The 15,255-nt window shown below is 36.4% G+C and overlaps 2 protein-coding genes across 2 annotated transcripts; both read right to left on the reverse strand.

Moving 5' to 3' along the window:
* Positions 1–6,661: 6,661 nt before the first annotated feature.
* Positions 6,662–7,729, reverse strand: LOC132163690 (uncharacterized). The gene has a single exon (XM_059574057.1). It carries the CDS (start codon positions 7,727–7,729, stop codon positions 6,662–6,664), a length of 1,068 nt encoding a protein of 355 aa, XP_059430040.1.
* Positions 7,730–11,851: 4,122 nt separating this feature from the next.
* On the reverse strand, positions 11,852–14,869 carry LOC132164059 (peroxidase 15-like). Its single transcript, XM_059574466.1, has 4 exons — positions 14,563–14,869; positions 14,253–14,444; positions 13,995–14,157; positions 11,852–12,504 (listed from the first exon to the last, which is right to left on the reverse strand). Exons 1-4 carry the CDS (start codon positions 14,770–14,772, stop codon positions 12,092–12,094), a joined length of 978 nt encoding a protein of 325 aa, XP_059430449.1. The 5' UTR covers positions 14,773–14,869; the 3' UTR covers positions 11,852–12,091.
* Positions 14,870–15,255: the final 386 nt, after the last annotated feature.

Below are 15,255 nucleotides of genomic sequence, written 5' to 3' on the forward strand. Positions count from 1 at the left end.
AAGAAATTTTTTGGGTTTTTGAAGATTTGTTGGGTTTTGAGGTTTGGGTTTTTGATTTTTTGATTTGGATTTTTGATTTGTGATTTGTGATTTTTTGAAGACTTTTTCGGTTTTGGTTTTTGTAAATAGAGAAAAGAAGAGAGACAGTACTGAGAAAATGGAGAGCATGGAGACATGCATGAAGCAAATCTGCAGAAACAGATTGAAGAGAAAAAAAAGGAGAAAATGATCTTTTCTTTTCTCTGCAGATCTGCTGAGAAAAGAAAAGAGAAATTGGCGCAGCTCCCTCACGCGTGAGGGAGTTGCAGTGCAGAGATTTCAAATAAAATAATAATTTAAAGTAATAAATTTTTTAATTGAAAAAAAAAATCCAGAAAAATTAAAAAAAAAATATATATATTTTTTAATTAATTTTTTAAATTTCTTGACGTGCCAATTTTGACACGTCAGGAAATTTCTGACGTGGCATTTATACCACGTCAAAAAATTGTTATGACGTGTCACACAGTAAAACGTCAGAATTTTTTGACGTTCCACCCATTGACTCGTCAGGAAATTTTTTTTTTTTGACACTTATGCTTCTGACAATCGACACGCGTCAGAAACGATCCGTCAAAAAAATTTTCTGACGCGTCAGACACTAGAAAACGTTAGAAATCTCCAGTAAAAAAAAAATTGTTTTTTTGTAGTGTTTGTTGAAGTCACTTAAAAGGCTGCGACGAATTTTTCGAGCTAGGTAGCTGGCCACCAGTTCAAGAGAACTCGTTTTCCATGACAACTTGCAACGAGTCCAAATTTCGTTTTTGTTTTCAATTTCTTTGCTTCAATTGCGGGTTTTGTTTGGTTCCCGAGAATTTGAATGAAACAAAACAGTTTCACGCAATTGTCAAACATTAATGCATAAGCCAAATTTGAGTTGGAGCTAGCAGCTGGTTGTGCGTGATGTACGTCTATCAATGAATTCATCCATGACATTCTTAAACCTTAGCCTTTAAAATATTGATCAATTAAATGATTGATTCGAACATTAATTGATTATATAAAGTACTCTTGGTGATTATTTTTTTCTTCCAATTCGTGTAAACTTTATTAATGATGTACGGGATAGTCAAATTAGGAGGCTAAAGCCTAAGACTAGATCTTCATGTGCCATTCCTTTTAGTACTGGATCGAGCTGCTCATTTTGTAGCGGTGTATTCAATTAATCTAGAACTGTACTAGACCTGGCCAACTTTTGTGTACATAATTCTTTGCTTCTCATGAAATTTTGAGAAAATTAGTCTATTTTTAAGTGTTTAATTTTGTGTATCATCAATTGATTAATAAGTTTTGCCCCCTTTCCCACCGACAAGGCAAAAAAAAAAAAAAATAGAGAAGTTCCGGAAAAACCACGTTAACAACAGTCTTGCATGGCAGACTTGTCCAGTACCGTACGTTATTGCCAAAATGAAAAAGTCCATGAGTATTGATGGAATGATTGGGATCGCTAATTAATAATATGGCTAATTTTCTTGCATATCTCTAGCCCACCGCTATAAAGTGGACAGTTCCCTTTCAAAATAAGTTTATTTTCCATGAGTATTAATGGGATGATTGGGATCAATAATATGGCTAATTTTCTTGCATATCTCTAGCCCACCGCTATCATGAGTTTATTTTATTTTATTTTTTTTAGCCTTAAACGACAGAGACAAATTAAAAAATTATTTTTTAACCATTTCTTTTTGCAAATTCAATAGACCAACTATTAGATTTGTAAAATCATATAGGTCTTACACAAATTTAATAATAAATTCATCAATTCACAATATGAAAATATTAAAATAATGAATTTTATGGTTTCTCTAAAAAAAAAAAAAAAAGTTATCACTAGCTCGATTTTCTTTGCAGAAGTCATACTTCAAATACGTTTATTAAGGTTAGCTGCTTGTCGATTCTTCTTTGTTCTTGTTGAATTTTCAATAGATTTTTAGTTATCTAAAAAAAATAAGGACACACTTCATATGTATATATATATATATATACACACACAATAAGCAAGAAAGCAAGGCCATCTTTTTGGAAAAATGCAGTAAAGTTAAAAGTGGGGAAAATTCAAGAACAAGTAACAAGAAACAAAGAATGTATGTCCCACTAACACGTACATAACACAAGAACAAGTAATCTTTATTTAGACTAACAAGTGACAGCAGAGTGTCTGTTCCATGCAGATTCGTTTTCTTAAGATAGTTTTTTGTATTATAGTTAAGAGATTTTCTTTGTACTTGTTCGATAGGATTTGATCATATGATCCAACACACCTTGCGTTATACGTTTGTATTTTTTTTTGAACAAATATTCGAATAATCTTATTGATAATGATCAGAAGGTGGGGTTAAGGCCCCAACAAACAATCAAGAGTAAGAGCTAAATGCTCCTTCATTACAATGTCATTAATACAATTTAGAGTTTGATTCCTCCAAATTCTATCTCCAACACCTTTTATGGCTGCTTTTGCCAACCTGTGAGCAGCCTCATTTGCTTCCCTGAAAACATAGACACAGGACCACCATGGGAATGCCTGTAGCAGATTCTTAGTATCGTCCACCAGATGTTCGAACCGGCTCCACGTGTTCATAGGAGAATTTATAGCGTCCACTATCTGCTTGGCATCTCCCTCCACGATGACAAGTTGCAGTCCCAACTCCCTCATAAAACGGATGGCATGAACCAGAAATTTTAGTGTAGGGGATAAACGTTAAAAATAATTATGTTTTTGAGAGATTTTTCTTTTGGGAAACTTTAACCCACCAAGCCATAAGCTAGTTCTGCTCCTATATATATATGCAACTACGCCATAGAGAGATATCGCAAATTTAATTTTGGCACACCAAAATGTGTTCATTAGATATGTTTCTTAATGTGTTTTATGTTTGTTAAAGACTTAGGGTCCGTTTAGGATTACTGTTTCAATAAGTGCGATTTTAAAAATAGTGTTACAAATAACGTTTTTGAAATCGCTACTTTTTAAAATCGCAAAGGCGTTTGGTAAAACAAGTTAAAAAATATTATTTTCTTATTAAATATTTGTTATGCAAATTCATGATTTTGGTTTAAATTTTCACCTTTTCAAATAAGCATCCCCTACCCTGCTTATTGAAATCGCATATTTTTTTTCCTATTTTAAATTAAGTGCTTTTTAAATAGCAATGCCAAATGCTTTACGTTTTGATATATCTTTTAAAAACACAGATTATTCTTATGAAATCGCAATCCCAAATATACCCTTAGAGCTTGTTTGTGATTGCGTTTGAGAAATAAAACTTTTAAGTCAAAAAGCATTTTTGGGCAGAAGCTTCATTTTTAAGCTTTTGCCAAAAAGCGTTTTGGTTATTTGTAGGCATTTTGGACCGTTAAAAACATTTTTAATTTTTCTACCAAACGAGTATTTTTTTCTTCAAGCATACTTTTTGAGTGTTAAAAACACTTTTAGGCATTCTAAACGCAATTCCAAACAAGCCCTTAATGTATCTTAGGAGTCTTTATTTTTATTTTTTTTTACGGTGTTTACCGCGCACACGGAAAATAATTTTTTTTTCCAATAAGGTCCCTGCCGGGACTTGCACGGGATTTGTTCGGGACCATGCCGGGACTTGACCGGAACCCGCCCTAGACTTGCCAAGACCCCGCCAGGACCCGCCCAGGACTTGACTGGGACTTGACTGGGACCCTCCTAGGACTTGCCCGGGAACCCGTTGGGACCTGCCTAGGACCCCGCCAGGACGTGACTGGGACCCGCCCGGAACTTGCCTCGGACTCTCTCGGGACTTGCCCAGGACCCGCCTGAGACTTGCTCAGGACCCGCCAAGACCTGCCTGAGACACCGACGAGACTTGACCGGGAATTGCCTGGGCAGGTCTTGGGCAGGTCCGGTCAAGTCCCGGGCGGGGTCCCAGGCAAGTCCTAGGTGGGTCCCGGTCAAGTCCCGAGCAAGTCCCAGCGAGGTCCCGGATAAGTCTCGGAGGTGTCCCAGGCGGGTCCTGTCGGGGTCCCGGGCAAGTCTTGTGTGGGTCCTAGTCAGGTCCCGGGCAAGTCCCAGGCGGGTCCCGGTCAAGTCCAGGCGTGGTCCTGGTCAAGTCCCCGGCACGTCCCGAACGAGTTCCAGTCAAGTCCTAGGCGGGTCTTGAGCAGGTCCCGGCCAAGTCCTGGGCGGGTCCGGGTCAGGTCTCGAGTGGGTTCCAAGCCAGTCCAGGGCAGGTCCGATCAAGACTCGGGTGGGTCCTGGTCACGGGCGGGTCCCGCGAGGTCCAGGGCAAGTCCCGGGTGGGTCTTGGTCAAGTCATGGTCAGGTCCCGGATAGGTCTCGGGTAAGTCCCAATCAGGTCCCGAGTGGGTCCCGGTCAAGTCTAGGCGGGGTCCCGGTGGGGTCCCGGGCGAGTGCTAGGCGGGTCTCTGCGGGATCCCGGTTAAGTCCCTGTTAGGTCCCAGGCGAGTCCCGAACAGGTCCCGATTGGGTCTCGAACGGGTCTTGGGTAGGTCTAGGCAGGTTTCGTTCAAGTCTGATTAGGTCCCAGGCAGGTCCCAAGTGGTCCCAAGAGCGTCTTGAGCGAGTCCTGATCAAGTTCCGAGGAGGTTCTGAGCGAGTTTTGGTAAGGTCCATCAATTTGAAAATGAAATGCTCACAATCAGAAAATGGTTTACGGTTTTGAAAACCGTAAACCATTTTCAATTTTCAGTCAAAAGAAAAATATTTTTCGTTGACCACTATTTTACGTTGAAGTAAACACAGTAAAATGCGGAAATCATTTTCTTTAAACCATTTTACGTCCACCTACACTCCTCAATCTACCACCCAATTGACAATGTCTCTCCAAACTTTTAATTGTGATAATGTTCCCTCAAAACTATCAATATATCTTCTCTAAAGCGCAACGAACTCTTGGCAACGATGTAGTATCCTCAAATGTTCCTTCATACTAAAATATTTATAATTCAAGGTTTGGGATTTGGATTTTGTTTCTTCCTAGTTACTAGTCAACTCCTATGTAGTTATCCATTCTAGCGAGTAAGAGTATCTCCACTCCAACACACTCTTCAAAATTTTTAGACCAACATAATGCTACGGTGATTAGAGGTAGGCAGATTAATTGGCTACCGATTACTGACCGATTAACGAATTTAACCGAATCGATAGTTATCGGTCGGTAATCGGTTAAAAATTTTATACCGATAAGCTTATCGGTCGGTAATTGGTCAGTTAATAATTTGTTATCGAAAAACTGATATGACTGATATGACTGATAAGTTCTTTTAATTTTTAATTTTTTACAATTTTATATTTATTATTGAAACCAAAACGACGTCGTTTTGGTTTTTATTTTATATTGTAGTGGATCAATATAAAAAAAAAGCTTCAATAAGCTATTTTAGCAAAAAAATATACCCCAAAATAACTAATTTTTAATAAGATATTTTAGACTTTAGCTCAACAAAATGTATTTGAGCCTTCAAAACAATTAATTTTTGGCCCAATTAGCAATCAGTTAAAGCACAATAAAAAGCTCACAAAAAACCGATTTAACCGACCAGTTAATTGATTATCGATATGACCGATAATTTTTGGTAATATTTCTTATTGGTCAGTAATCGGTTAGGATTTGGTTAACTGATAGCTTATCGGTTACCAACCGATAAGCCCATTAAAGGGACCAATATAACCGATACCCAGCCCTAACGGTGACTCTTTGAATAACCGCCTTAGCATCTTCATTTCTTGTTGTAATATTATCTCTCTCTCTCTCTCTCTCTCTCTCTCACTCCTCCGCTCCAAAGCCTCCTCTCTTCATCTTGGTACTGTGTTTTTCTCAGTTTTTTGCTCATTTCTTGGTTAGTTCTTTTGTGGGTATTTGCTTATTTGTATAATCTCAGCTGACCCTGATAGTTTTACACAAACTCAAGACAGAAACAGGGCAACAGCCGCACACTGGTTGCTCTGTTTTCATTTTCGCAAAATGTTGTGTAAGATAACAAGACAAAACAAGCAAAAATAATATAATAACCCCAAAGGCAATACAGAGATATACATATAGACTCTGATAGACCCATATGTGCTTTCATGCTCATTTTGGTGGGAATGATGTTTGATTGTTGAGATATTGGGCTATGGGTGCAAAAGTTGGCGCCTTTGTAGAGTTTGGTGAATTGGCCGGGTTTTGGAATGAGTGGTTACTCAAACGGGGGTTGTGGGTTGAGTGTGAGTTGAATGTGTGTGTATGCTGAATTTGGCGTGATTTGATTCTTTAATTTCAGCATTATCTTCTTCTTTTGTGCTGTAGGTAGTAATTTGATGACCGATGGTTTAACTAACTAGCTTCAGCAATTTGGTTTGTTTTATATTTGAATTTGGCAGTGTTGTGTCAGTTTAGTAGTCGGTTCTTGGCTTTTTGAACGGGTTTTTATTATGTGTTTTCTAGTGCTGCTTGTTTTTTGGCCTATTGCAGATAGCTGTGAATCTATGCTATATACATATATACGATATGTTCTTTTCTTGTCCTTTCTCTTTCATCATCTCATTTATCAACATGAAATGAAATCAGTACTGCATAATCATCGGCATACAGAAAACGCAAGACTAAATAAATAATTAATTGACATATATTATATTCCGAAATAATTAATGTAGTCATAAGAGAAAAAAGAAATAACTATCATGCTCATGCACGCGGGAATGGGATGACCCAAGAGCCTGGCCGGTAAAGATGAATATCATCCTTCTTGTCACCAAGGGGTGTGATGGTAGCATCTTGCCATCTTGTAAGGAGTAAATTCCCACATCATCATATTTGTATGTTATATCTAACAATCTCTTCACATGCCTAGTGTTCCCATCATCACTAACTGGTACTCCAGGCTGGTATTCCTGATCACCGTGAGTAAAGTAAATGGAATTAGGCTTCAACTCCGGGAAGTCTCGAGCCGACACAGAAAACGATTGTTTGAGACCAAGAAACAACACACGATCACCAAGGCACTCCACTTTTTCCACTAGTTTTTCATGTTCGAGATCAACCTTGAAAACATCAAATCTAAATGTCTTTATAGGGGGCCGCGTAGCCAGACCTATATACCTAACAACCAGGAGAATATCTCCCGACGATTCCATGAAGTACTCCAATCTCGATCCATACTTGTCGTAATTATTATTAGCATGGCAAGAAGGGTGATAAAAGCGGTGAACCATCCTAGGACAACAAGGGTTTCGAAGATCCCAACAATCAAATGCGTCTCTATCCCATCCCCTGGCGTAGAACAATTTCTTCTTGTTGGAATAAGCTAGTTGCATACAACCACCAAGCCGATACACGGGATAAGTAGACCACGATTTGTCTCCGGGTCTACAGAATGCAACATCTTGGTTTGGACCATAGACGACCATGACGGTGCAATCAGAGGACATGGGGTTCGATGACCAAACAATGTTGTGCACGAAACCACCAAAGTTTCCCATGCTGTATCTTTGTTCAATTCTCCAAATCCGTACGAAATAGTCCGCATCAGGCAACGTAGTCGCAGGCGGAAGCTTAACAAGTGGAGGAGTAGCGTGATAGTGATTATCAGTATTTTGGGTGAAGGGATTCAAAAGTGTAATAGAACCATAGTCGGCATCGATGAAGGCCAACCAGCCTAGTGAAGATGATCCCAGACACTCACCTGCTAATCCCAGATCCGATCTATACTTAAGGGTTACCATCTCCAGGCCCGCCACCGCCAGCTTAATGAATCTTAGATGATCACTCAGAAAAAAAGAATAACAATATTCCGTCAGCCATGGGGAATTAGATGAGACATCTTTGTGATCAGTACTAGTACTCATGAAACGTCGTCGAAGTGAACCCAAGTTACTGCTATATTAAGAAAAAGGGTTTGTCTAGGGATGAAGGAGGAGGAGGAGGAGGAGGAAACGCTGCGCACAGGTAGTCGTAGGAGACCCTTTAAAGGATTATAATTACTACGACTACATGAGAAAAAACTTTGCAGTTGCAGGCAACCACAAGAAGAAGAAGAAGAAGGAAATACTAGTTTGATCATTCTACCTTAATTCCCTTTCCTCTAGTCCGCCGGTTGATGAATATATATATATATATATATATATACACACACACACACTACAACACAAATTGGTCTTTTACTCTCTTTTTGGCGTTTTTTAACCTAGCATTTATTATAAATGCCAGGTTTTTTAAATTTTGGTGGCATATATTTTTTAAACGCCAAAAAAAATTACTGCCATTTATGTAAATGCCAGGATAAAATATCTTCTTTGCGTTTACACATACTTGATATATTGAAATGTTCTTGCTAGACAATCTCTAAGTGAGTTTTCTTATTCACTGGAATTTTGCATTTCCACTCTTTGATTCGTATAATACAATAACAAATAATAATAATAATAAAAAAAGAAATTCACTATGTTTTAATTTTGCCTCCTTGTTTATTTTTTCCATTTTTCCTTTTCCTAGTTTGGTTGCCAAGGAAAGAAAATGTACAAAAAATAAGATGAAATCACTCCTGCTACATTAACTGTGTATTGGCATTGAACCTACGCTTGATGGAAATGTTGGATTTTGTACAATCTTGTCGAACTCATGATTTGATCGTCCTTGTAGTGCCTCCACTAGTAATTATCACAATTATGTTGGAATTTGTCATATTATAGTAATGGTTTTCAACAAGTTATAATCTTTCTCATTCCTAATTACTCTGTTGTTTGCATTTTAGTTGATGGATTCTCAAATGCAAGAAGACACTTTCTTCACAAATCTCTTATATGAGGAGTCTCGCCTTGGTAATGAATCGATGGGATCTCGAAATCTAATAGGTCAAATGTCTCCATCTCAAGTTGAAATAGAGTCTAGTGCTAAGAAATCACGGCGTAGCAACTTTACAATAAAAGAAGATAATTTCCTTGGCAAGAGAAAAATCGAGAATAAGAATATTTACAACTACATTTTCTCCTACTCTAGATCTGATAAATTTAGAGAAGATGATAGCTTCACCACTCACTTTGTAGATTTGGAGATACCACTAGGCAAGAAGGCTGGAAATGAGAGCTATTGAATAAACCAATGAGTGAAAATAGTGAGAGGAAAATGGAAGTTATTGAAGAAACATCTATTCAAGAGCAAGAGAGACTTCGTGGTTTGCATGAGCACGGGTTCGAAAGACTTCGGTTCAAACAAGTAAAGCTTCAAGTGGAACAAGTGAGAGAAGAGGACAAAATTATGCTTATGGATACAAATGGTTTACCTGAAGTCCAAAAAGAATATATTCATCAATGCCAAATGGAAATCCTTAAAAATCTATTGAGGAAATAGTGTTTAACTAAACATGTTACTATTTAGATAGTTTGACTTTCATCATTTTGTAAGGCAATCATCAAATGCCATTCTATATCTTTGCTTTGTTATTAGTTTTGAACAATTTTAAGCAATGGTATGATGTTTAGTGATCAGTTGCTAGCAACGTCCCTTTGATTGCTTTGAAATTTTTATAACAAGTCATGTCGTTGGTGATTGAATTTTTTTGTAAAATCCTTTTCAATGAATCTTCTTGGAAAAGAATAATAACAATGAAAATGATTTCTTTCCTTCTCTTTTTTTTTTTTTTTTTTGTCCAAAAAATTCCAAGACGAGAATTTCTAACATATTCTCAGCATATTGATCGACTAAAGAGAGAAACTTTCCACAGTAAATTCAAGGCATTTGGCTTATTTTCTTTTATATTGTTTATGAATCCAATAAACATTCACAATACAAAATAAGTGCCATATGCAATACCATATAATTGTAATATAATCATATCAAACACAGCAAAATCCACATACAAAACAAATCAATGCATCCTCTGGTTGCTGAGGGACCAATTCAGAAAGGAGAAAGAACGAAAAAAACAAAATAAAAGAAACCATCAATCTCGAGATCTAAATTCATTTTTCTTCTAACCATTTCAAAAACCATCATTAACTATAACTTACTTGTGAGAGGTCTCTCCAAAATTTCTACAAAACACTTCAAAAGCTATATATATATATATCTACAATCCCTCTCGAACCTAGCATTGATATGATACTCTCTTCTATAGAGGCCAAAATTTAAAATTTTTGAGTAAAAGCTTTTTTCTCAAAAGAATGTTGTGAGGCTTTATGTCCAAATACAAAATTTATGTTGCAACTTTTATGTAAGTATTTTTGTAGAGAGTTGTACTATTCTTATCAAATTAATTAGCACAAAAGATTAGTTCATATATATATATATATATATATATATATATATATACAAAATTTTATCTTTTCCATTAAGTTACAACAAAAGACACAGCATGAATATTGCTAATCCAGACAGAGGCGGACCCACACTATGCCTTGGGGGGTCCCTGGCACCCCCAAGGATTTCTAAAGCCTTTGTAATTTATTTTTTTGTTTAATTTTTAATTTTTAATTTTTGTATATTATGCCCTTATAAGCCCCGGCAAGATTTTCACTCCAAGACAAAGTGTAATTCCTGCCACACATTGTACCTCCTAGTCAAATAGGCAACTTAAAAAAACAAAAAAAAAAAAGCAAATAGAAACTTTTTATAATAGTAGATGAAAGAAAATACACCTATAATAAGAAACTTTTTATAGAAACTAGCAACGCTAAGGCTTTACAAAAAAATAAACATATAAAAACCAAAATCATAAACAAAAGATAATAATACTGAGATAAATTAGTGTGTTTAAGAGGTAAGCGTGAATTTATTAGTGTAGTAGTACTAAAATTTATTTGGCAGCGTGAGAACTAGGCGTGCCTTTTTTAGCTGATGTATTAATTAAAATGCAACACCTTTAATTTTCTTATAAAAAAAAAAAAAAAAAACTAGATAACTTCTTGTTTTTTATTTCTTCTTCTAATTCATTTTTTGTTTTGCAGCATTCGACTAACACTTGATTGTGTTTGGTTTGTTTCTAAGAAATCTATCAAGATAATGCTAATTCCTAAAAAGTTACCCATTTTTCTTAGACCCTATTAATTGTAAGTATTTTATTTTACCATTAGTTTATATTATTATGTATTTGTGATGCCGTTATATTAAAATTTTGAATATTTACTTTGATTATTAGATTTTTTTAGCTAATTTAATTTGACATGAATGCGCGAACACAAACACACGTACACACACACACACACACACACACACACACACACACACACACATATATATATATATATATATATATAAAAGTTCGGACCCCCCACAAAAAATTTCTAGTTCCACCCTTGAATCCAGATTAACGATACAAACCAAAAGTCAAATAAAAACACATTATATTGTTTCATTAGTCCACTAAACTTCAAAAGAATTATTATCTCAGTTTTGAAGTTGCAATTTTTATCAAAGTAAAAACATACACAAAGTACAAATTGATGTGTTATCAAAGAAAAAAACTATTTCATTCTCACACAAAGAGCTTTTTAGCAATAACCCTTTAATAACTTAAACATTAGAGTTCCCTTCAAAAAAAAAAAAAAAAAAAAAAAACCTTAAACATTAAAGTTATCTCTCACGTGCACATCGGCAATTCTTCAATCTTACACTATCTCTTTCTTTTAGGTGTTTGTTGCTCAAGCGTGACCATGCAATCCACTGTATCATCATTTTCCAACCCACTGTATTAAATTGATACGTGTCCAAAATCACATGTATTTTTAATAGAGCAAGTAATTTTCACATGTATTTTGGAGATATGTCAGTTTAAAAGACTAAATTTGAGATTTTTCTCAAACCTAATTTAAAAGAAAACTAGGGAATTAATTTGAACAGGCTCTTTTGGCACTTTTTTACTTTATTTTCATCAGAAATGATAAAAACAAGATACATATGTTGTATTATACCCACAAATCATAACAAATACACAATTGTTCCTACTTCTCTCAACTTACCAATATAGAACACCACAACAAAACAAAAACTTCTACCAACAAAAGACCATTACGTCCTTGCGGATTATATATATATTTCATTTGGTAATATCCTAATTAAAAAGTTCATAGCTAGTTTCAAATTATACTTGATCAGTTGACCCTTTTGCAATCTAACCTAATTTCCCCACTGCTTCCTGTGAGGGGGCTTATATTTCCCATTTTTATCATTGATTGGCCAAAGCTGTCAAAGAATTCACTCTGACTATTAGCAAAACGGTTTACAATATCAATTGTGTCAGCGCCAGTTGTCGAAAATAGGTCTTGATCACTTTGGAGAAGCCCTTTTTTGTTTTGCAGGTTCGTGAAGTAGCTAGTATCAAAGTCATTCGCGGTCACCAGATCAAGGTTGGCTAACGCATTCTCATCCCCGCCTTGAGGACATGTTTGGCGAAGCGTTTCCGAGTACGTTGCGTCTAGGTTAGGATCCGGGTTTCCGGTGCTTTGGAAGTCGTAAAGGCGGTCACTGAAGGACTTGCACTGTGCTTGTCCAAATGTATGTGCACCTGTAAAACACGACACATTAGTCAATATAAAATAAAAATAATAAATAAGTGTAAACACACTACAAAAAAAAACAAGCGCCCTCAATTAAGGGCGTCTGGATGGCAAGCGCCCTTAATTAGGGACGCTTGGATAGCAGGCGCACTGAAATTATTTTTAGTTATATAGGGGAACTAGCTGCTTAAACATTAAGTTATATAAAAATAACTTAAACACAATAAAATTTATTTTATGTTGTTCTTCCTTTATCTTTTATCCTTTTATAGGGGAACTATTTGCTCAAACACAGTTCATTACCGTTGACTTAAGAACATATATATGATTGCATAATATACATTTGCATCTATTTATATATAGGTGAGAATGGATTAACAAATGAAGATGAGCATACGGCTGATGCAGAAGGCGACCATCGTGGATCATCACAAAGTATGTGTAGATCTTCATATCTTAATCACTTGTAATATAATCTAGTTATTTATAGGTTTGCACTTTCAAAATAGTTAGATATAGGTTTGTAATTTAATATTTTCTTTTGGTTTTGTCATTTGCAGGTAATCGTTAAGTGACGTACGTATACTTGACTTGTTAGGTTGGGTATGCATTTGATACCAAATGCTAAGCGAACTCGTTGATATATTTTATTTCATATGCAATATACAATTTTTATAAACTCTTTTAAGAGGTGGTATATTTTGTGTTTATGATATCGTTTTGGATATTTTATTTCATATGTATGGTACAATTTTTGTTAATTCTTTATGATGTGGTACACTTTGTGTTTATGATATTATCATTTTGGATTTAGATGTCTTATGAGATATGAAATTGTATATATGGATTAGATATGTATTGTGAGATATGTATAAAATTGTTTGAGATTGATGAATGGATAAAATATTTATGGATTAATCCAATATTTTTGGAGAAAATTCATAATACAATATTGTATTGCGTATTGTATATTAGGAAAAAATAAAAAATATATATGGATTGCATGGGAAAAACATTTTCTCCATATATTAATTATTGGAGGCGTTTCGCAGTGTGGAAGCGCTCCCATATAGAAATAGGGGCGCTTGCCCACTTGAGCGCCCTCCTTTTAGAATGAGGGCGCTTCCAAGGCAAGTGCCCGCTTTTAAAAAAAGGGGCGTTTGCCTAGGAAGCGCCCTCATTCTAAAAAGGAGGCGCTTGCCTAAGAAGCGCCCTCATGCTAAAAAGGGGGCGCTTGCCTAGGAAGCACCCTATTTTTAAAAAGGTGGTGCTTTGTTCTAAACGTCTCCTTTTCGAGGCGTTTTTTAGTAAAAAAACGTCTCAAACTTAAATTCTAGTCGCCATAAAAACCGACGTGTCCCAAGTGCCCCTAATCGAGCGTTGCGAAATCAATAAAGACGTTTTTTTGGCCAAAAATGCCCCAAATAACCATGTCACTAAACCTTGTGTTTTTTTTTTTTTTTTGTGGTGATAGTAACCTTGCTTGTAATATTCTTACCGGATAAGGCAACTAGGTCAGTAGCATCAAGTCCCACGTCACTAAATTTGGATGTCAAATTGGCAAGGCCTTCCCTAGGGCCTGGAAGACTACTAGCTCCTGCTTTGTTGGCAGTCCTGCTATCTCTTCTTCCCAGTTGAACTTCCCACGCCTGGCCTCCAGCCTGCAACGATTACTATATTAGTCACTGGTTGTAACGATTTAGGAAAAACGCAAGCTACCTTTACGCTATATATCGTTTTGAAGCAATGGAATTACCAAAGAAACCGATATCTGAGAAGCAATGGCTAAGATATCTGCGCATGAAACAACTCCTGGGCAGACATTCTCTACCGCAGTTTTGATGTCATCAACCACCGGAAATGCATCTACTAAGCTTTCATTTGGAGCTGCATCTTTCTCGCTATCTATGCCATCAGCGTTGTCTAGCAAAACTGAGCCATCACAACCCTACACGTACCCAATACAGTTAAATATTCGTTAGTAAGCTGCCAAGAAAAATCAAGAAAAAGAAGATGAAAGAAACTATCAGGGGAGCTTTAACGTGCAATTAAAGAGATGAGCTTACGTCAACAAAGCAATCGTGGTAATGAAGGCGGATGAGTCTGGCGCCAATTCGGACGTCATTTTGTGCAGCTTGCTCAAGCACCCCACGTACAACGGCTGACACGTTGGGGCATGTGCTATCATAAAACGTGGCGCTCAGTTGAGCGTTGGACCTCGAAAACAACGAAAATATGGCAAACATAATTGACAGTTTAAGTGAAAAGGAAGACATAGTTTGTTGTGTTTTTTTTCTTTCTGCTAAAGAGATCGAGGATATATAAAGGAAAGAATTGAAGGAAGGCTATGGCTTGGAATGTTGGATGAAGAGATTGATTATTCCAAACTTTATGCTGCTCTTACGCCGGGGGGATGCACTCTTTATTTATAAAGGGAAGCAGAGTGACCTGGCCAGCAGGTGAATGGGTGGCAGCTATATCTAACCGTGAGAGCTTAATTATGCGGCTCGCTAGAACTGTCAACCATAATACTTTCAAGTTTGAATGGAAATGTTCAGAAGATGTGGGCTGTTCCAAACTTTTGACATAGAAAATTCAATTAATGGAGGATACAAATACTTTTTTTTTTGACATGTCTATACAAGGAAAGGGAGATGAATGATTCGAATTAGTGACTTCCGCTTTATAAGACATGGTTCACAGCTGATTGAGCTATCATTTGAGAACAAGATACAATACTTCTAGTAAATAGCAATGCT

The sequence above is a fragment of the Corylus avellana genome, chromosome ca10 (genome assembly GCF_901000735.1).
Source record: "Corylus avellana chromosome ca10, CavTom2PMs-1.0".
Lineage (NCBI taxonomy): Eukaryota > Viridiplantae > Streptophyta > Magnoliopsida > Fagales > Betulaceae > Corylus > Corylus avellana.